The sequence below is a fragment of the Sminthopsis crassicaudata genome, chromosome 3, assembly GCF_048593235.1.
Source record: "Sminthopsis crassicaudata isolate SCR6 chromosome 3, ASM4859323v1, whole genome shotgun sequence".
NCBI classification, from domain to species: domain Eukaryota; kingdom Metazoa; phylum Chordata; class Mammalia; order Dasyuromorphia; family Dasyuridae; genus Sminthopsis; species Sminthopsis crassicaudata.
In genome coordinates, this window is record NC_133619.1 from 500,962,140 (window position 1) to 500,985,656 (window position 23,517).

Here is a 23,517-nt window from a genome sequence, read left to right on the forward strand (position 1 = left end):
TCTCTCTCTTTCTCTCTCTCTCTCTCTCTCTCTCTCTCTCTCTCTCTCTCTCTCTCTCTCTCTCTCTCTCTCTCTCTCTCTCTCTCTTGATTAACTTTCTTTGCCTCTAACTTTCTCAGAAGTTTTTAATATTTGGCTAGTTATCAGATTAGGAAATGTTGTTTGCTTTTAATCCACACTTCTTTTTGAAAATAAAAACTTGAGATAGTCACGAGGCCATCTTTTTAGGAAGCTTGTCTTGATCAGTGTTCATATCTGTTTCTAAAAAAAATTTTCATTTTTGTCTGCTGTCTTATCTATTGTTTCACCAAGAAGGTGTTTGAAGTCTTCCCAGATTATTCTGGTAGAGGTATTATCTATTCCCTCAACTCATATCTATAAATTGTCTTCCTTGTACTGTTAGTACAGTAAAAATTTTGTCTAAATGCTGCTGTATCCTGTTTTGATGGGTTTATAGAATGGAGAAATTGTTGATTTGATTCCACTTATGGAACACCCCTCCCTCCCCCATTCCTCACCCATTAGCTTATGGTCATGAAATAGCTGTTAATATGATGTAAAACTATAGCATCATAAGCACGGACAGGCTTCTTAGTCTATCTGTCTCTGTCTCTCTCAGTTTTTAATATTTAACATAATATATTAAGGCTTGAGAAGAAATTTCTCCTAGCTATGATCTAAACTACCCCATAATAATTAACTTTAATTACTAGGTATTTTCAAGGAAAAAGTCAAGATAATTCATTGTGCTTTAAGTTTTCTGAAATGTAAAGCAGTTCAGTTGTCACTTTGGAGATTTCCTAGAACAAAAACAACAAAAATAAATTATGTTATTGACATGTAATTCAAGTCAGGTGATTACAAATTTAAAATTAGAAGGAATTTCCTAGAGTCCAACCCCTCAATTTATAGATGAGGAAGTGGAGATCCCATTATAGTAGGATTTTAAGTGACTTGTCCAAAATCACACAGGTCATCGGCAATGGAACTGGTATTTGAACAGGAGTCCTTTGGTTATCAAGCCAATTCTCTTTCCACTTGACATGAAACCATGTAGTTTTAATAAAAGAAACTGAGACTTTTTTTGTCCATATATATACATGTTAGATTTCTACCTCCCATATCATTTGACTTTAAAAAAATTGATCCATTGAAGGAACTATCCAACAAATATTTAAAGTTAACATCAGAGTTTTAGGACTTCTTATAGGTAGAATTCATCTGTATATATATATTTTTCTGAATTAAAGATTCAGTATAATATATAATTTTTAAAAAATGAAACATTGTACATCCAAAAGAGTATTTTTTTGGTCCATCTTGCTCATTGTTTAGTTACCTCACCTCACTTCAGAGTTTTAATACCTTACAGTATAGTTTTTGTAGTTTATATTTTGCCATTAAATATTATGGTAATGCTAATTATACTTTGTAGGTATACTTACTGTAGTAATAATATTGGCATCTTTATTGAAGTTAGGACCCATAACCATATAAGACATTTGATATGATGTCATTTGTGTAGGTTTTCAAATTGGATTGCTACTGGATGCTATATTTCATTTTCCTAAAGAACATTTATCTTTCTTATTGATTTGATATTCTTTTTTCCTGGTTTTCATGTGCTTACAACAGCATAGGATAACATTGAATTAGTAATATCTTACTGTTTAATTCTTATAAAAGTCTTTAGGACTAGGATTTCTTTGGTGCATGTTGGTGCTTATCTTCAGGTGTTTTGGTGTTTACCAATATATAGTAGTTGTGCCCTGTTACTACCGCATAATACATGATGGGTTTACATGCCAGGAGTGTTTTTTGAGTCCTATCAGTAATGTAAAGCAGCTTCTCCATGATAGGATGGCACAATGCACATGCAATGTCTGACCCAGTTCTCATTATAGGTTGGAGTTACAGAGTTACACAAGGAATGTACTTTTATTGAATCTTTTTATGTAATTGTACCTAAGGATTTCTTGTTGGAATGTTGAAAGTCATTTTAGAATACTGTGTATGTTTCTAGGTCTAAGAGAAACAACTTGAGGTAAATAACTGTGATTAAAAAGGCTTTGAAAATTTTCCAATATTCATGTTAAAGTTCACTTGCAGCTAAGATTTTTTTAAAATATAGGTTTTGCTTTCATATAATATACAGTTCTAGTTCATTACTATAAAGAGGGATTTGTAATGAACTGTGCTTGATCTGTAATGTTTCAGAAATCCTAATACCTTGTCTTATTGTTATTTCTTTCCTACTGTCATTGTCTACCATACTGTGCTTTATAGAAATGTGTCCTTCTTTCTCTGTTCTTAATTGGTTAATTACAACCCCAGATCCAACTACAGTAATGACAGCATACTTGCCAAGAAAAACTGTGCTTTTGGAATAGTCAATAGTGCTAAAATATTACTCATATCTTAATGAATAATTGATGTTATATGATAACTGAAACATTGGGCTTACTCCTGTTGCCCATTCCCCAAATTAGTGCAAGTTAGATACAGTCTTTCATCTTTTCTAGTTCTGCATTTGTTGTAGGTATTTTTTAAAAAATTGTTGTAAGAATTTGAAAATAATGATTTCAGTTTTTGAGTTTTGTGGTTATTATTTTTCCCTATGAAGTCAATAGCCAAAGACAAGCTTGCAAATCTACCTTTGTGAAGTGCTGGATTTGTAGTTAGTGTTGAAGTTGCATGCTATTTGAAAAGAAATCCTTTTGATGCTTGCCACATTGTCTTTTAAAAATAATCTCCTTAAATCCTTTTTCATAATTTCTCTATCCATAACTTTGCCTCTTAATACGCTTAAGCAAATCTTAAGCTTTATACTGTGGATGCCAGAATTGTCTTATCTTCTGAATTCTTGGTTTCCTGTATTCTAGAGACAGAAAGAAATAGTTAGTTTAGTGCCTATTTGGAAGAGAATACAACAGGAACACTTGACTTTTTTTTTTTTTTTTTTAATGTACTAATGTTGTGAATAAACCCCAAGTTGGATCTCATACCCTTCTCTGTGTGTGTAATGAGAAACACATTGATTTTGATTGCAGCGGGCAACTAGTCACTGTCGCCTTTTTCTGTTTGTGACCCTTGATCCCAATGACCTTTCCTGGGGTTAGTCTTAGGCCTTTTTCATTGGGATGGGTTGAAGTGGTTCATGTGGAGTTGATTATTTCCTTGCTCGTCTGGCCTTTTTGGTGCCATAATTCCAAGTCACTTCCATTTTCTTCCCCTGCTTTTGGCTCTCCACAGTGAAAGGAAATGCTTCTGTTGGCCACAGGATCAGTTTGTATGCTTGGCTGACTCAATTGAGACCCAGGAGAAGTTGGGGGAAGGGCACTGAAGTCTGTAGGTGCTGCATTTTCTTTAAAGGTTGATTGTGAATGATTGAGATAATTAGCTGTTTTTAAGAATAGGAACTACGAGAAATTATTTCAAAAGCTGCCCTTTAAATTGAGAGAGCTTTGAGTTCTGGGAAGAGAGGGTGTTGAGTTATAGACAGAAGGTTGTAGGGGCCATATTTTATATCCAACAGCTCTGCTTAATAATATAGATAGGTGTTTCCCACTAACTGAGCTGTGTAATATGCCAAGATATCCATCAGTGTCAAATGCATGACTACTTTAAAGGATTTCTTAGTTTCTAAAAGAAACCATTAGAGGTTACTACTTAACTATTAGGTGCACTATATCTATTGCTACTGAACTGCTAATCACCTCCTCCTCCTCTAACCTGTCTCCAATAAAATCAAGGAAGGATGTGTACCAGCTGTTACTCTCATTTTGCCAAACCCCATGTGGGCAGCATGAAGACAGTCACTGATCAAAGCCCTCTGGTGATCATGGAGGAGTCAACAGCTAAAGGAATGTGTCTGATTACTTTCTTTTACAACTCTAGACTCCAAGACCTTTTAAAGGTGTTTGAGTGTGAAATTTAATGATATTGTTCAGCTCACTTTAATAAAGCCTGAGTGTTTGATTTCATTTCTGGGCTATTTGTTGTCTTGAAGTTTTTCGTGTGAACAACTGTACTTCGAATATGAAAAGAAAAGAAAAAATAAATTACTATATACTTATTTTTTTCTCAGTAGGTTTTTCCTTTAGAGCTTTCTTCCTTCTTTTTTACACTGATAATTTTGTTTTGTCCCATTGTACAAATGCCAATATACTTAAACCCCCCAAATTTATAATCTCCTTAAATAGTTAAGGATAGTAGAGTGATTTCCAACTGATAATGCATACAGCCTCATCTAACATACTTTACAAATTAGTATCAAAGTCAATCTGTTGTCATGTAAAGTGCTTTTTATTTATATACTATAGCAGTTGTTTATATTGTTCCCTTGGTTTTATTTTGTTCATTCTGCATCACAGGTTTGTCCACATTTCTTTGAATTTTTCATAGTTGTTTGTTATAGCTAGGTTATGTCTTAAAATTGTTTTGCTACTATGTCTGCTATAAAGCAGATGATATGTTCGTGCCAAACAAGGGAGCCATGAAAAAACTTAATTACATGTGAAGAAAGCTAGTTTTATTTAAATTATATATATGTATATACTAATATATAGTACATACTATATATATATATATACGTAAATATATATAAGTATATACTAGATTTGGAGAAGATATTATTACATTCTCTACCTTCTGAGAGTTTACTATATAGTTATTAGGGATACACAACACGTAGAATGATTGCAAAGTAATAACAAAACAATGTATCAATAAATGTAAAGTTAATATAGAATAAGGAGTGCTAAAAGAGAAAAGACTTCTTGGAGGTGAGTTTCGATTCAGAATTTAAAACATATATATATATATATATATATATATATATATATGATTATCAGTCTATGTTTGCTCTTCACTAATTCCTTTAATTAAAAAATCCAAAGCAAGTTTGCGTTTCTTTGTACCTCTTTAAATTAAGTTTGTATTATATTGTATATATATATTGTATTATAAGACTCTTTCTCATTCCTTCTGGAATGTAGTCATTTGCAATTTTAATTTATTTTGCAATTTTATATTATTTTGTTCCAAAAGGGATAGTATATATGGCATAATTGCACTTTTGTTAAAACTATTTCATGGCATTATTCTGTTACATTGATTGAACATTTCTTTTTTGAGGTTTTTATGGGGAGTTTATAGTGAAGAAGCAATGATTGTTGTCATTAGTATGGTAAAAAGTGAGGTTACTGAAAGTTCATTGCATTCCTAAGCATGTCTTTCATCATGGTCAAGCAGTTAGAAGCTCCTAAAGTTATCTTAGATTTTATATAGAAGATAGTGGATTTTTGTTGATTATTTGAATCATCAATTTGTGAAAAGGGAAAGAGCCTTCATAGTAGAAATGGCAGCATCTTAGAAGGCACTTCTTATAATCTGTTTTTCTGTGACATCATTTAAGCTGTCATGAAAATGAGAGAGAAGAGAAGAAGAGATCTGATGTGTTTGGAAGAGGCAGAGAAGTAAGTGTTGGACTTAGAAGGGTTAAAGAGAGGTCTACCTAGACTGTTCTAGTAATCCTGTGACTAATTTTCTTCTTGTAGTATTTTCTCTTATTGCAATGCCTCCTGCAGGTCATGCTAGATAAGATTAACCATTCTGAGAGCAAAACTTTAATCTCCTAATTCCTCTAATTAAAAAAGAAAATCTTAGAGTAAATTAGAATTGGAAGAGACTTCAAAGGTTATCTAGTTTAGCTTCCTTACTTTACAGATGAGGTGAATTATTAGTTTACCATTTATCTACTGACTAAAGCCCAAACTTCTTTGCCTGTCATTTTTATTTATTTATTTATTTTTTAATAATAGCTTTTTATTTTCAAAATACATACAGAATTAGGTTTTCAACATTTACCCTAGCAAAACCTTTTATTCCAAATTTTTCTCCCTTCCCCCACTCCTCTCCCCAGACAGCACGTAATTCAATATATGTTAAATATGCGCAATTCTTCTATACATATTTCCACAATTATGCTGCACAAGAAAAATCAGATCAAAAAGGGGGCAAATGAGAAAAAAAGCCAAGCACATAACAAAAAAGATGAAAATGCAATGTTGTGATCCACATTCAGTCTCCACTCTCTGTGGGTGCAGATGGATCCATCACAAATCTATTGGAATTGGCCTGAATCCCCTCTTTGTTGAAGAACCAAGCCTTTCAGAATTGATCATCACATAATCTTGTTGCTGTGTACAATGTTTTCTTGGTGTTCTGCTCACTTCACTTAGCATCATGTAAGTCTCTCCAGGTCTCTCTGAAATCATCCTGTTGATCATTTCTTATAGAACAATAATATTCCATTACATTCATATGCCATAACTTATTTCCCCAACTGATGGGCGTCCATTCACTTTCCAGTTCCTTGCCACTCCAAAAAGAGCTGCTACAAACATTTTTGTACAAACCAGGTAGACCAGCTGGTAGGAAATGGAAAGATGGCTGAAAAAATTCTGAGCTTTTTATAAGGGGAGGCTTTTGGAAGTTTTGCTTTGCCCTCAAGCTCCTCCAATCATAAGGGAGACAATATTTGTGGGTTATGCTTAAATCAAGATTTTGACTGTCTTTTAGCTGAGGTGGAGTAGAAAAGTCATGAGAATTGAATAGCCTGAGGAACTTGGAAATCAGGGTTTTTGAGGAAGATCATTTACTTTTTGATGGAGTATCAATATGTCTATTGAAGACCTCTAGTATAAGAGCAAAAGTTGGCAGACTGTGTGAGCCAGGCATTGAACTTATTGAAGAGGAAAAGGGAATGTTTTGAGAGTTCAGTAGATAATGGTCATCAGATTCTGAATTAGGTGATAAATTTAAATAATAGGAACTTCAGAAAAAAAGAGGGGTTGCTAGAAGTGATAGAAGTAAAATTTGGAAATGGCAGTGAGGAGTTTGAGAGTCATAAAATTTGGCTAAAAATGCTAAGATTTTGTGCATTTAGAGATTTTCATATAATTGTTCAATAATGATTAATTCCAGTGCTGAATCACAAAGAATGCTAAATTAGGTTTGGGTCCTGGTACCTGAGCCATAACTAGAAAATTTGTCAGGGAGAAAAACAGTTGAGAATGTGTTGTAATTACAGAAGACAGACTATTTTTGTTATGATTGGGTTAAGAGGGAAAATACTCCACTCCCCAAAGGAGAAAATGGGGTTTCTTTGGAATTGGGGAGAAGTAGGAATCCCAGAAGGGGAGTCACATGGAATTGGGTCCTAGGGCTGTGTTGGCCTAGGCCAAGCAAGTTATTGACATCATTCTGCTTTGTTCAGGCTAAGTATAGAGATGACAGTTGCCTAGTTAAGGCAACAAGATATTACCTAATTTAATGAATTCCTAAACATAAGGGTGTGGATCTGCGATTTTATTGTGTAAGAAATTTCTGAATGAAAAAGTTTCTTCTACCAGCTCAGAGCCTCCAAATCGGAGCCCTCATGGTAACTTAGTTTTAGAGAGTTACCTGTGGTATTGAGATGATACATGATTTGTTCAGAGGATTTTTTTTTTAGTTATTGAAGAAATGTGCCCCACTTCTTTCTTATTAACGCAATATATTTCAAAATAAATTACAGTGCTTTGTTCAGACTCTATTATGTTTTTTAAAGTAAGGAAATGATTCTTCTGTGTTAAATATATGTGTGTGTGTTTGTGTGTGTAGCACACATGTATCTTTTGTTGCTCTTTAAAAGAAAATTAATTTAATGTTTAAAATTCTGAAAAAATTATATTGCATCAGAGGTGATTTGTATTTATAAATTAATTCTACTTATTTCCTAAGCCTAAAAGAAATGAAGAGAAGTGTAGTGATTCAGAAAGATAGTAGCGATTATCCTTTGTGAAAGCAAAGGCATTACTTCAAAACCAAAGAAATTAAATAGAGAAATTCAGGAAAATCTTTTCCCAAAGGTTCTTCTTGACAGCATAGTAGAAAGACATTATAAAAGCAGTAGGTTCACAACCTGAGCAGCAAGTTAAGTAAAGAACAACCTCTCCCAATCTGTGTCCTTCTCAGTGTTTGCCCTCAGCAAAAGTTCCTCAGGTCAGAGTTCTCTCAAAGTAGCGGGGATCTGTAAGCTGTCAATTCTGGGGAGGGAATGTGGGGATCCAAACAGCGTACTGAAAAAAAAATTACAGGGCATCATGAGGCATGCACAAATTAGAGATTGACTTTAGGGTAATATTTCCCTTCTAATTTTAAGTCAAGGCTCATATGCTCTTTTCTTCTTTCAACAGAAGACTTAAGTCTATAGATCTTTATGAAAAGTACATGAATTTTTTTAAAAACTGAAACTTTTATTTCATTGGTATGGGAAACTCCTTTTGTGGAAACTTCCTCTACTGATACAGATAAGCAAGTCATGAGTAGGTTTTTAAGATTTTAGAAAGTTGCTAAGAGGAAGTGTGGAAAGAGCCTTAATCACATAGTTGGTGTCAGAGAGAGGCCTCAAAACCCAGCTTTTCCTAACTACATGATCCCTGCATTAGCCATTACTCTGCATTGTCTTCATTAGAAACTGGCACATTGCTTTCCATCTAGATAATTAATGACCTGAAGAAGACTATAACTTAGACACGCCATTTGAAATAATGGCTTTGTCTTAAAAACCTTAGCCTGGTGAGAGAAATATTCTGTACTTGGAGGTGATATTACATCCAGTTATCCCATTTTTCTTGTTTCTTACAGGTGCATAAAGAGTAGTATTTACTCTTAGGTACCTGTGAGCATGATGACAGCTCTTAAAACCTTTAGTTTTTTCCTTTGTTACTCTCAGAACTGTACAGAAAAGTATTGCTAGTATATAATGGCTGCTAATTTGGAGTGAGAGGCTGGAAGGGGGAAACCAAAGGACCTTTTTTTTTATTTCTGTTCACTTGCATAAAATGGATAATCAAATATATTTCTCTTGGTTCCAATGAACTATATTATTATAGATTATCATAATTTTCCCTATATTTCAGGTTATCACACAGGCTATATTAAACTCCAGTCATACAATATCTGAAACTAGGTATTTAACCTTACCCCTGCTCTGTGTTCTCCCAAGTTAGTTGCTTCTATTGCTACTTTGGGCTGCTAGGTGATAATGTAGAGAGAGTGCAAGAAAGTAGATAGAGTGCCAGACCTAGAGTCAGGACAAACGAGTTCAAATTCAGCCAACGTCACTTACTAGCTTTGTGATCCTGGGCAAGTCATTTAATCCTGTGTGCCTCAGTTTCCTTATCCATAAAATGAACTGGAGAAATATCTTTGCCAAGAAAACCCCAAATGTGGTGATGAAGAAATGGTGATAACTAAAATGACTGACAATAACGAGGCAATTAGGTGGTACAGTAGGTAGAGCTGGGAGTTGGAATCAGGAAGACAAGTTTGAAGCCAGCCTCCAACAATAGTTTTATGGTCCTGAACAAGTCCATTAATTTCTTTGTCTCATTTGAAACTTGGGGATAATAATAACACTTCTCAGACTTGTGAGAACACAATGAGTTTATATAGGTAAAATGTTTTACAAACCTTAAAGCATTAACTGGCTGATTTATGCTGATGATAAAGACCAAGGAAAAATACTGGTTTGTGCAGTTGTGATAAAAGTAGTGGATAAAAGAAAATCCTAAAAATAATGGTATTTCATTAGAATTTGATTTTAGTGTGGCAGCATGCTGATTAAAAAAAATTGTAAACATATGTAGTTTTCTAAGTTGCTGTTTTGATCATTTGCCTTTAAAAATTTCCATGAAGTGTCAGCAGCTTTGTGAATATATATATATATATGTATTTAGAAAAACTATGCTCAGTCATGAAATCTGTGAATATGCATGGAACAAATTGAAACCATGCTATGTAACTTATCAGCAGTGACTTTTTACCCCATTTCATCAAAAGCTCTGGGTAAAGAGCAGAGGTCTTGTGTCAAGGGTGGTTACTCTGAAATTGAAGGTTCTGAGTTTCCCAAGGCCCAAGGGAATGCAACTTGAAATGCCTTCTTCTGCCACCCTAATTTATCTCTTTTTATAATATCATCCATAATTACTCAGCCCAGTGCTTGGATTTGAAAGAAATTCAGTTGCTCTCCCATTCAGGATTCCCAGAGTAAAAGTTGCTTTATTCTATATTAAGCATATACATTTATTCTTTAAATTTTTTTTGAAGTTTTATTCATTTGTGCATTGCCTTTTCTTTTTCTCTCTTCTCCCCATGGGGAAACAAAATAAAATCCTTGTAACAAATGATAGTCAAGCAAAACAAAATTTCACATTGGCTGCATCCAAAAATTGTGTCTCATTCTATATTTTGAATCTGTCTCCTCTATCAGATGTCATTACTTCTCTCAAATCATGGTTGCACTTCACTTTGATCAGAGTTCCCAAGTCTTTCAAAGTGGTTTGTCTTTACAGTGTTGTTATTTTAGAAATTGTTTTTCTGTTTCTGCTCATTTCACTCTGCATCAGTTCTTAAAGTTTTCCTTAGTTTCTCTGAAACTTCCCCTTTCATTATTTCTTATAGTTCAATAATATTCTATTACATGCATATACCATAATATATTCTCTATTCTCCAATACATATTTACTCCTCTCATTTCCAACTCTTTGCTATAACAAAAAAGAACTGTTACAGATGTTTTTATATGTAAGGGTCACTTCCTTCCTTCTTGGATCTCTTTGGAATATAAGCTTTCATTCTTCACCATTCATTTACCATCATAAGCGCTTTCATTGGATAGCTGAACACCTCTTAAGTGTTCAACATCTCTTAAGTGTCTAGAAGTTTAGAAGGGATACAAAGGTAATTAAGACATAGTCCTTATCTTTATGTAGGCCAGAAGTTAGCCAGAATGTGACACCAATCCAAGTGTTAAATGACAGTGACTAAAATAATTATAATGTAGGAAAGACTAAAGTCTTTTTTGTTTTATAAGGCAATTGGGATTAAGTGATTTGCCAAGGGTCACACAGCTAATAAATATCAAGTATCTGAAGCTACATTTGAACTCCAGGTTCTCCTGCTCTATTCACTGCACTATCCAGCTTCCCCTCCCCAAAGTTTTAGTGAAGTTTTAAGCTATTAAAACTTATTTAAGCATCTAAGGCTTAAAATTGCACTGAGATTTTGGGGATAAGACAAGGAAGGCAGGATCATTTCTGGCTGTGAAATCAGGTCAGACTTCATGGAGTAGTTCTACCTACCTAAATCTTTGCTAGAGTCAGGACTATATTGCATCTAAACTTAATCTAGCATTACGGTTTGGAGCATATATTAGGTACCTCAATGTTTATTGAGGAAAGAATATTCATGGTTCCTAGATTTGATTCCTGGCCACCCATGACCTTGTTTGAATAGAAAAGTCACTTATTCTTTCTAGACCTTAGTTTCTTTATCTGTTAAAGGAGAGGATTGGCATAGATCAGAAGTGTCAAATAAGTGGCCCATAACCCTTCTAACTGCAGCCCAAATCAGATTAAAATGTAGTTCCTAGATGAACTACAGTTCATCATGGGCAATTTAGTGACTCCTGTTCATGTATTTGATTTTGACATTACTCAAAATTGATGGTCTCAAAGATTCTTTCTGGGTATAAATCTGTGTGCTATTTTTATAACTTCCAAACTACTTTCATATTTGTCTCCCTCTTTCCTTTCTTATCTACAAATCCATTTTTTTTCTGAAATTTTCCAAAAGTTTTAATTTATCAGCTTTGAATAGGTAACATCATCATTAGTTAGAGAGAGTCTCTGTATATTTTAGTATATGTATATTTCACACTTTCATTTATTTCCTTGACTACTGACAAGAGGATTTCTTTGCTCTCCTCAGTAAGTCATTTGGGGACTAGTAGCATTGCTTTAGCAGTCAATAGGAACATGGACCTTTGCTGCTACCTTCTGAGATGTACCAGATGTTTAGATTGTGCTATTTGATAAGACATAATGCTTGAATGGATTTTGCTTTAATCTTAGAAAGGCTTCTGTCCTGTGGCTATAGACTATTTCAAAGGTCCTTTCTGGGTATAAATCTGCATGTGATATTTATATAACTTTCAAACTCCTGTCATTGGAAGCAGTAGCTCTTTTCTGGTTCTTATTTCTTACCTCTGGCCTAATATGACTTCTATTTTGTAAAGAACTTTTTTGTTTTGGGATCTTTGGGTATCTTGACATTCAGCTGCCACTGAATTCAATTAATTCAACAAAAGTAAAACAATCCCTGCCTTCAAAGAGCTTATTTTGCTATATTTCTTTAATTTTACTGTCTTTTCCACCCAAAGATCTGGTTTTCTCTTTGGAGTCTTGTTACCGGGATTCATAAAAGATCAACTTTTAAAATAGCTAAAGCTCTTACCACATATAATCTCAAGCAATGGTCCCAGCAGAGCAGAAATCATACAGTTAGCTACATGCACAATTGGGGTGGGAATATTTTTGCTGCATAATATTATGGTAAGATGTCAACCTCTAAACTGGAAGTGAATTGGCTAAAACTCCAATATAGTTTAAAAATAATGTATTTATTAAAATAATAAAAATAATATAACAGATCAATTTAATATACTATCTACTGATAAGTCCTTTACAAATATCACATTTTGTTCTCACAACAACTTTGTGAGGTAGATGCTATCTTTACAATTGAGGAAATTGAGGCAAAGAATAGTTAAATGACTGGCCCAAGTTGCACAAATAGTATTTAAGGCAGGATTTGAACTTAGTTTTTCCTGACCTCAGATTTGATAAAATGCTTGTAATTGATCATGTTGAATACAAAATTTTATTTTTCTTTGTGACTGAAATTGTTTGCATCTACATGTATTAGGGTAGGATTAGGAAACTTTTAAAAATGATGTGCCATGTATACATATATTGTATTTAACTTATACTTTAACATATTTAACACGTATTGGTCAACCTGCCATCTGGGGGAAGGGGTGGGGGAAGGAGGGGAAGAGTTGATAGATTTTTCAATTGTCAATGCTGGAAAACTACCTATGCATAAAATTTTTGTAAAAATGAATTTACTTATTTATTTAATTTTAAAAAGAATCAGAAAAAAAATGATATGCCACAGTCAGAAATAATTTTCTTATTTTGTTTGTGTGAGCAGGACAGTTGCCATACTGTTGACCATGACATAGCTTTTCTGTTTGGAGGGTTTACAGTAAAAGGATGTATGTACAGACAATCTCACAAAGAAAAGTCAATAAACAAGCCTTTATTAAATACTGTGTGCCAAGCACTGTGCTAAATGGTGGAGACACAACTGCAAGTAAAAAGAAAGACAATACCTGCTCTCAAGGAGTTTAAATTCTAATTAAGGAATAGTAAACATAAAGTGGGAGCTAAAAAGGGAGGGTTATTACTGAAAGAGGGAGAGTAGGACTGGAGAAGTACTTGTGAGGAAGACAAGGTATGGGGTTCAGAGTGTGAAGGATAGTCAAGACTCTTATCCAATTAGAGGTTCTGGGAAGAACTCATTAGTGGAAGAAAGTGCCATAGTGATTGAAGGAGGCAGCTGAGGCTTGTTGGAGAAGAAATTAGCATTATCTCCTCATCTGTGAAAGTACCCTAGAGGAGGTGTAACTTGTCAACTTTTCTTATGTTTAAGGATGACTCATTAATCACAGCACTTTCAACCAAAGTATTATAAGAAAAATGACACTTGATCAATGTTTCTTAGGTTGGGGCTATTTTTCCCCTTAAATCTGGAATACATGTGTTGTAATGTTGTAGAGAGAATTCTTGTTTAGGTATGAGTTTGTCTTAGGTCTCTTTTAATTCTCAGATTCTGTGAGTCTGATTCTTATGAAATCTAAACGATTAAATAACAAGCTTCTTGTTAGAATAATGTAAAATTTTTGAGAGCAGGACTTGTTCTCATTTCTGTCTTTCTACTGTTCTCTCCATTTCTTCTCCCTCTCTAGTGCTTGGTATAATTCTTATCATCTAGTAGGTATTTAATAAATACTTTTTTGAATTGAATATGTATTTGATTACAAGAGTATTGACCTCTCATAGAATGATCCACCAAATTGCTTTTCTAATAGGATTTATACTGATTTACCCCTGCACTCATCTAATTCCCTTTTTTGAGCAATAATAAGTATTTATGCTTAGGATTGTAGATTTAGAGCTGAAAGACATCCTAGAGGATGTCTGGTCCAACCTCCTAATTTTACAAATGAGGAAACTGAGGTCCAGGAAAGTTAAGTAATCTTTCTGGGGTTACAAATGTCAGAGACAGAATTTGAACTTGAGTATCCTGACTCCAAATTCAACATGCTTTGATTATCTCCTAAGGGATGTCATCTATGGTTGTGTAATACAGGAAAGTTAATTGACTTACGTAGTAATGATCATGATCTTGATTTCATTGGCTTTTGTCAGGCTGAGCTAGCTATCCATGGACAAGTTCCACGAAGTTAGCAAGTATTTAATAAGTGCTTACTTTGGGTTGCCCAATAAGTTATAAGTAGACACAAGAATCATGGAATTTGAATGAGAGAGGAAAGGTTATGATCTTTTACCATTGTATGGAGTAAGGACAAATACCTTGAAATATCAAACTTACTATACATTGACATTCCTTTTATTCTGTTCTCCAAAATCAAACAGCAATATCTATATAAGAGGCTTCTATCTTGACATTTGAAGCAGAGAACTTATAAAGAATAGATTAAAAATAGTTTGGTAAAAGTATTCCTATAAGATGTTATCTAGATAGTGGTAATGAATACTGCCTTGGTTTTAAAGGACAGCTGCAATGGAATTCAGTAGCTTATGTAACTAGGGTTAAAGTTCTATATTTCATTGCTTTTTATAAATAAATAGCTAGCAAAAAGAAGAAAAGGATTTCCACTCCACCCCTCCTCCCAACCCTTTGAAGGAAGTTTATCTCCTGTTAACAAGTTATTTGAATGTTTACTTTTGCCCTGAAACCTTACTACTGATATGGCAGTCCTTGCCCTTGAATTGAGTGAGAATTCAAATAAACGAAGAAATTTTTGCACAGCTGGCCCCTTCTGCCAAATGAGTGTTACCAAAAATATTCTTATTGCTTATTAAAAAGGTCAGTTGGAGAATTTCTAAAAAGACTTGTCAGAGCTTTAATATTTTGAGCTAAATATGAACCCACAATATAACTTTTCTAGTCTTATGTGAAGCTTTTTAAATGTAAAATGAAAGTATTGTTTTGGTGAGGATTTATAATGTTTGTTACTTCTAGAAAATAATGTTTTAGTGAATCCTTTCTTCAATCTTCTTCATACTATTGAATTGTCCCAAGTAATATTACTTGGGGATTATATCAAATATAATGAAGGACGAACAACAAAAACAATTAAAATATATCAAGTATATAATCCATTGTATGAACTAGGGCAGATACTAATACTCATTTATAAATCTTGAACAACTCTAAAATGCCGAATAAGAAACTGCGATTTAAAGTATTCTGCAGCAAATACATTTTTCTTCCAACCCAGCTTTGTTGAATGCATACTGTTAATCACAAAGGAAATGGATGAAATGAGAATGGGTAGAAAAATCACTGCCAAAACCCCTTAGATGCTTTATTAATGTGGGTCAGTGGAAATGTTATGTTACAAAAGAACAGCATTATTTTCGTTACCATTAAGGTATCAAGGATTTAATCTCATAATCTGGAATTTTGAATATACTTAATTTATTTGCCAGTCCATTTCTCCGTCATCTAACTGTGCAACTATGACTAATTTGGGTGATAGTGAAAGTTGAATTGCTTCTTTAAGACCACTAAATATATCAGGACAAATTATTTAGGCATAAAATGGAATGTTAATAATGTGAAGAATTAGTAGAACTTTTGAAATGCCTAATTTAGTCACCGTAAATTAGTTTTTTTTTTTTTTTTTTTTTTGTAGGAGAATCTGCCTCATTAAGACTCCTGTGTATGATTCTCCATAGAATTACAAAAAAGATTAGGATTTAGGACTTTCACTTTGTTCTACTTATAGCCTAAAGATGATTAAAGATTTTTCTTTTTCTCCTTCATTTGTTTTAGTGTTCCAAGAACTGTTTTATTCTGGAAGTCTGTTCTATCAGCTCCTGTATTCTGGCGCTATGAATCCAGATCTTGGATCATTACAGATATTGTTATATGTTCCTTTTATGATCCTGTGTTCGTCTGTAAAATCAGGTAAGCCTTTTAGAAATGGTATTAGGTTTCATAGTTCCTTCCTCCCTCCCCTTCTCCTTTCCTCCTTCCCCCTCTCCTTTCCTCCTTTCTTTTCTCTTTCCCTTCTTCTGGCTACATAAGGTGTTATACACATACCTCTAGATCTCTTTAAAGCATTTTTATTCTCTTTTTCATTTCTGAATCCTCCCAAGATATCTTGGGGTTTGCTGACTAGATTTCTTTCTTAAGGAGCAGGCTTTAAACCAAAACCAATCTGATTCTAATTGGCCTCCAATAGGTCCTTGGCCAAGCTCCATTTGGTCATTATTTGGATCTTGATTGACTCAGATTGAATGTATTTACACTCATTGCTATTTAGCAATCGTTTCTGCTTTGGCCAGACTAAGGATCTTCCTCTCCCAGTTTTTATTTATTTATTTATTTATTTATTTATTTATTTATTTATTTATTTATTTATTTATTTATTTATTTATTTATTTATTTATTTATTTATTTATTTATTTATTTATTTATTTATTTATTTATTTATTTATTTGACTACGCTAAAGAGAAGATTCTTTGCCTCATTTGGCACACAATTTTTAATCACTGAATGGGTATGGCCTCATCAAGCTGAGACTCGTTGAAGACCTTAGCTTAAAAAGGCCAAGGTCTCAGGCAGCTAGGTGGTGCAGTGGTAGAACCCTGAAGTCAGGAGGACCTGAGTTTGAATCTGGTCTCAGATACTTAACACTTCCTGGCTGTGTGACCCTGGGCAAGTCACTTAACCCCAATTTTTTTTTTTGGGGGGGGGAGAAAGGCCAAGGGCTGTGATTGCATCAAAGGCCCTCTCTAGTTTTAATCTATATCTTGCTATTGAGCCCAGATGGCTTTGGAGGGGAAAGTGAGCCAGGTGACCTTGCACAGCCTCCCTCATTTAAATCCATTTCACTTGCATGTCATAGCATCAACTCACTGAGCCATGGTCTTCTTCTAGAAGGAGGGACAAATAACAACAATTGTGCTAGTAATAAACATTGAGAAAACAATGATAAAAAGTTACCATGAATTCAGTAATGCTTTTAAATGTATTGTTTTAGAAATCACGAAGCTTCGTTATACATTTGAGAAACAGCAATAGTCTAAATTTAATTTACTCTATCTTTCTTTGCATCTAAAAAAAGGGTTATAAAGATGTTATCAAGAACAATCAAATTAAATAGATAAAAGACAGTGCTGGCTATTGATATGAAAGAAATAAAATATAAGTTCCTCAAGGGCAGAAACTATTGTATTTTTCTATATATAAGAAAATCATTTAACTTTTCTGTTTTAGTTTTCTCCTGCGTAAAAGGGGAATAATAATAACATCTATCTCACAGAGTTTCTGTGAGGATCTTGGAAACCTTAAAGTGCTACTTAATTGGTTGATTTCTAGTTATCTCCAATATCTACAGAATCCCTTGCCTAGTAGGCATTAAATAAATATTTAAAATGTTTAGTGAATGGAATAGAGTGTAATATCCTTAATGCCTTTTCCATTTTGGGGGGGGTTTCTTTACAGATTTAGTACCTCGTTTTATTTCTGAGCCACATTCTGTTGTCCAGAAACTTGGTGAACCTGTAACACTACAATGTTCTGCTCAACCTGTGACTGTTCACATATCATGGTTGCTTAATGGAAAAAAATTCGATAGAAGTTTGGAGCAGATTGAGATTCATCAAGGAACTTTAAATATCCTTTCTCTCAATCCATCTCTTTCTGGGCAGTACCAATGCATTGCTAATAACAGCATTGGTGCAATTGTGAGTAAGCCTGCAACAGTGTCCATTGGAGGTAAGTTTGATATTTCAACTTTTGATGTATATATATAGTATATTTCTAAAATATACCAAGAAGCCTGTTAAATCAGTATTACCCATTATAGGTTGAAGTCCTGTCAAAGGTAAAACAGTAAGCAGAGCCCAATGATATAGTGGTTTTTTGAAAAGTCAATTGAATGTGAATATATTTCTTATGTGAATTTCTGGGATTAGTATTTTAAAACTTTAAAATGCAATTTTAGGAGTTTGTTGTTTTGATACTGAATTCTGTTATTTCATAATACTCATCTTTTTTAAACATCTGATTGCTTTATTCACATAGGCCTCTTATGCCCTGGTTACTGAATTGATTTGAATTTAAAAAAAAAAAAACTGGCTAGAGAAACAAGAAGAGGGGATTGTGAATTCTCCACAAAGAAAGGAGTGCTTACTATTATGGATATGGTAGAAAATCTGGAGCAAGAGGTCTTCTTAGTTTGAACCATCTTCCTTTCACATAATGGTGGCTGCTAGAGAGGGTTGAACAAAAAATCATGCTACTATCTAGATTGGGATTAGCATAAAACTAAGACTAGATGGCATATGTAATTTTTAGAATTTAAATCTTCCACAAAAATAGAAGCATCTTTCTAAATTGTTTTTTTACTCTCAAGGTCTTAGTGATTTTGATGCAACAGCAAAACATGTTGTTATAGCAGAGGAACAAAGTGCTGGATTCATTGGCTGCAAGATACCAGAAAGTAATCCTTCAGTACAGGTGCGCTATAAGATCCGGGGGAAATGGCTAGAACATTCCACAGGTAAGATCTGTTGCAAGAAGTCAATGAATAGAACTGAACATGTCCTTGGTGTCTGTATAGCTGAACATGTTTTTTGTTTTCTTAATGCATAATGGTCTATTATAATAACTCCATTATGGCTCCTTTGTTACTGATTAGCTATTTTTTTCCCTTTAATTGTTATTGTTATATATGAGGGCATTTTCTTGATTTTTGTTCACGGCTTAAATACTGCCAATTTCCATATAAACCTATAACAATTGTCTAATAGGTTTGTAATTATGTCATAGGACAAAATAAAAAAACCTAATTATATTCTTATCCTTCCTTCCAGATAACTACCTAATTCTTCCATCAGGAAATCTTCAGATTTTGAATGTATCTTCAGAGGACAAAGGCTCATATAAATGTGCAGCTTATAATCCTGTCACACATGAATTAAAAGTTGAACCCACAGGCCACAAGCTCATTGTGAGCAGTAAGTACTTAGTTGTCTTTGGTGATACCTAAAGAGTAAATCCTTTAGTAATTACTCTCACAAAAAGTTGGTAAATGAGTATCAATGTGAATACTATATTGCACATGGGTCAATTTTTTTCTGCTTATTTAATATGGAGCAAGTCCTTAAAATAAATGCTAGATACATGAAAAAGCTAAGGATGTTGCTAAGGTACCATCAAAGCATCTTTCTTTCTTTCTTTCTTTTTTTTTTCCTTTTTTTCAAAAATTTACATTGAATTAACCATTCCTCCTCATGAAGCACATTATGTGAATTGTATGTGGAATTTTGTATTGTGAATTGTATATGGAATTCCAAGTATGGAAGTATAGTAAAAAATTCATGATACTTAAATATCTTTCCTCTTGCACTTTATAAATTCATTAATATCATGATATTAATTAATTAATATCACCTTAGTGACTATAAATTGTGCTTGCTAACCTGTGGCTAAATACAAATGACTAAAAGATGGTAAGTGGATTGAGAAAAAACTAATATCCATACTACAAATTGAGTGTTACATGTGGACTTTCTGGAAATTCTGTAACTTCATCCAGCAGTAATGATTGATAATTATAGAAACAATTCATTTTAGTCTTCTATTTCACATAAATGTGAGCTACAACAAAGCTTTTTAGAGAGGAAAATAAAGGAGAATAAACAAGATGTTGGAAATGCTCAAAACTTTGCTGAGAATATCAAAGAGGACATTATGTTGGAAAAGAGAACTTTTCAAATTATTTTTCCTTTTTATTGACCTCTTCTAGGCTCTTCATCAAAATATGTTCGAATTATTCACCCTACCTTTTCCCAGTCATTGGCAGCGATTTCTCACAATCCTGTAACTCTGGAATGTGTGGTGAGCGGGGTGCCTGCTTCCCAAGTGCAGTGGCTAAAGGATGGCCATAGTTCTCTTCTGGGAAGTAACTGGAGAAAGTTGTATTCCAACCTTGTCACTGATAGCATAGCTCCAAGTGATGCTGGAAATTATTCTTGTGTGGTGGGAAACAAGTCTGGAGAGCTCACACGTGTGACCTACACAGTTAATGTGCTTGGTAAGATATTGTGTTCAAGCTCAAATGGAAAGGGGTCATATAGGCTATTGATTTAGAAAATCACAAATTATCATTATCTGTGTTTTATTGTATTTTACTTATTTTGTTAAACATTGACCAATTACATTTTAATCTGGTTTGGATATATTCATGAGTTTTGTGGACTGCTTGCAATTATTCAATCTCAAATACTATGATCCCATGAATTTAGTAGGAGCGATGAAGGCAAAATATTATCCCCCCTCCCCAAAAGAAAATTGTAAAATATCTCTACATAGTACCTGCAAATTTCATCTTTCATAATGCATTTGTTTGTATCTCTAATTATACAGTAGCCTTGATCCTAGCCACATTTTTACATATATCCCTTCTTTTTCTCTAGCTATCCTGAGTCTTTGTCTTTATGGCTACTTTATAGAATGTCTATTAAAAAATTATTTCTCTTCTACTTTTACTTTTCTGAAAATCCAGGAAAAAATGAAATAGGAACATCAAAATAAATCTATTTTTAAAAGTTTCTCTATGGCTATTTACTATTAGGACATGCCCTATAGAATAAGATTATATTGTCTATATCAATAAGAAATCATTTCTAAAAGCTTTACAATAATTGGGATTGACTTTTTAATCTTGGTATCCCATAAGTAATGATGTAATACTTATACTTAAAGCTAAAAATTTACTGTTTAGAACTTCTTTTGAGCACATATATTACTTTTGTTTCAGTCCTTGTTTAATGTTAGATCCAGTGAAACTACCATTCTGATGGGAGAATGACAGAGTGAGCCAACAGCCTGAAACATAAATGCTTACAGGAATACAGGGTTGCAAGTTATTTTTATGGTTTTTGTTTTTTGGCTTTTTTTTTTTTTTTGGTTTGAGAGATCTATTAAAAGAAGACTATAGTTTATTAGTAGCATATGACTTTGACCTCAACTTAATGAAGGGCTCTGTTAGAGACAAGTTATAATGCATTTAAGATTTTTTTGATGGCCACAGCAAATGAGAAAATGTGAATAAACAATGTTTTGTAGTCTTAGCAAGTTAGTGGTATATAGAACATTTTGTGACTCATGTGATAATTTAAAAAGTGCATTTTGAGGGCTGGTATCTAATTTGTGTATGTTATTTTCAGAACAAGCCTCAATTTCCAAAGGATTAAGGGACCAGACAGTTTCCTTAGGTGCCACGGTATATTTCACATGTACCATTCACGGGAACCCAGCTCCCAGTCTTACCTGGCTTCATAATGCAGAGCCTATACACCCTTCCTTGCGGCACCTGATAGTAGAAAACACATTGAGAATCAGTGGCGTTGTCATGGAAGACTCAGGGTTATACCAATGTGTGGTGGATAATGGGATTGGATTTATGCAGTCTACTGGGAGACTTGAAATTGAAACAGGTAGGCTCCTAAGACCTGCCATGATAAACAAATTTTGCTTTGCAGATTCATTGTATTGTGAGAAAAGCAACCTTATCCAAACAAACCTGATTTCTTCTAGGTTGGTTCATTATGCCAAATAGTGCAGATTGTTTTGGGGGAAAACTAGGCTATCATGGCTCATGTGACCACAAACTTGAATGCCTTTTTTGTACCTCAAATTATATGCTTTCATGTATTCATGGTAGTATGCAGAGAGCCAGTCTCTCTTTGTAAATGTATTACAGATTTGCAAAACTCAATTTAGTACTTAATTTAATGCTTTCCTTAGATTTTGTTAAAATTATATCAGTTGAGTTTTTGATAACCTCTCTTCTGTCTTTGAAGAATTGGAAGAGGGGTATATTAGTCTGGAACATTACATATATATTTGTCAGACTTGGTTGACTTGTTGGTTAACATAGCTGATCTACTTTCTCTTCCCTTTGTTATAAGAAATGGCTTGCTAGGTAGGAGAGGGAGAGGAAATTAGTCAAAAATGAAGGTAATGTAGGAATAAATGGTATTGATAAAAAATTTACAGGTTATTGATAAATAACTCAGGGTTGTTACAAGATAACTTTAAAAATTAGATTAAAATCTTTAATATTTTTTATTTTAAGGGTATCATATAGTGATATTCCCTCTACTTATGCTGAGAACACTTTTATTTTGCTTGTTCATGAAATCTGATTTAATCTTTTTTTTTATCATTTTATATTCCTTTTGTCCTTTCAGTAGTAAGGGTACCATCCTTTTTTTTTTTTTTTTTTTTTTTTTTTTTGCTGAGGCAATTGGGGTTAAGTGACTTGCCCAGGGTCACACAGATAGGAAGTGTGAAGCGTCTGAGATCACATTTGAACTCAGGTCCTCCTGGCTTTAAGGCTGGTGCTCTATCCACTGCGCCACCTAGCTGCCCCAAGGGTACCATTCTTAAGGTATCACTAAGTAAGTCTAAATATATTTCATTTTATCTTTTACCTTTTTTTAAAAAATCCTTTGATTTTTATAAAATTCCAGTTTTGTTTTGTTTCTGAGTTTTATGACATATAGTATATATATACTAAAGCAGGTAATGATAACATTTCAATAGGAAGATGTTTTTTTTCTTCTAGTCACAAATCAGTGTCTTCATTTCCCAGGTTATATGCTGCCATGTGTTCATGGCACTAGGCAGTTGGACAGTCTCCCTTTGTAAATATGTTTACACATTTGCAGAACCCAATTTAGCTTTTAACTTAGTGCCTCAAAGAAGTAGGTTTTTTGATTACTTCCCTCCCTTAATAAAGGTCCTAAATATGAGATTTATCTATTTAATAGGTTAAAGAAATGTAATAAGGAATTCCATTTAAAGATATATATCCATATATATGTGTGTATATATATATATATATACACACATATATATGTTATTTTAAAACTCCTTTCTCATTTCTCTTTAACTAAAAGAAGCTAATAAAACAACAGGAGTAGATCCTTTCCTTTTTGATTCTTCAGAGTTAACTTCTGATAAAGTTATGGGGTTAAGAAACTTTATCAGAGAATGTCAGACTTAAAGAAGTTATGATTCTTTTCTACTTTATGAAAAACTCATTCTAGGTATTTCAAATACATTTCCATAGCTGAAATCATAGAGGATGTTTCATTGCGCAGGTTATTGGGGGAGCTATTAAAAAAAGAGAGAGAGAGAAGAGTCAGGAACCACATATATCATTGGATTGATGACAGAATTAAACTTTAAAGGGACTAGGCACCAGGAGAAAAATATGGGGAAAAGATCATCAA

At 33.6% G+C, this 23,517-nt stretch overlaps 1 protein-coding gene across 3 annotated transcripts in view; it reads left to right on the top strand.

Annotated features, from left to right (window-relative positions):
• Positions 1-23,517, top strand: part of CDON (cell adhesion associated, oncogene regulated) — a 124,817-nt gene that overhangs the window by 60,323 nt on the left and 40,977 nt on the right. For all 3 annotated transcript variants that reach the window (XM_074303858.1, XM_074303857.1, XM_074303859.1), the window contains exons 2-7: positions 16,036-16,170; positions 17,714-17,986; positions 18,627-18,773; positions 19,087-19,230; positions 20,022-20,309; positions 21,445-21,714. In XM_074303858.1, coding sequence (XP_074159959.1) covers positions 16,036-16,170; positions 17,714-17,986; positions 18,627-18,773; positions 19,087-19,230; positions 20,022-20,309; positions 21,445-21,714 — 1,257 coding nt within the window. The remainder of the gene's footprint in view (positions 1-16,035; positions 16,171-17,713; positions 17,987-18,626; positions 18,774-19,086; positions 19,231-20,021; positions 20,310-21,444; positions 21,715-23,517) is intronic.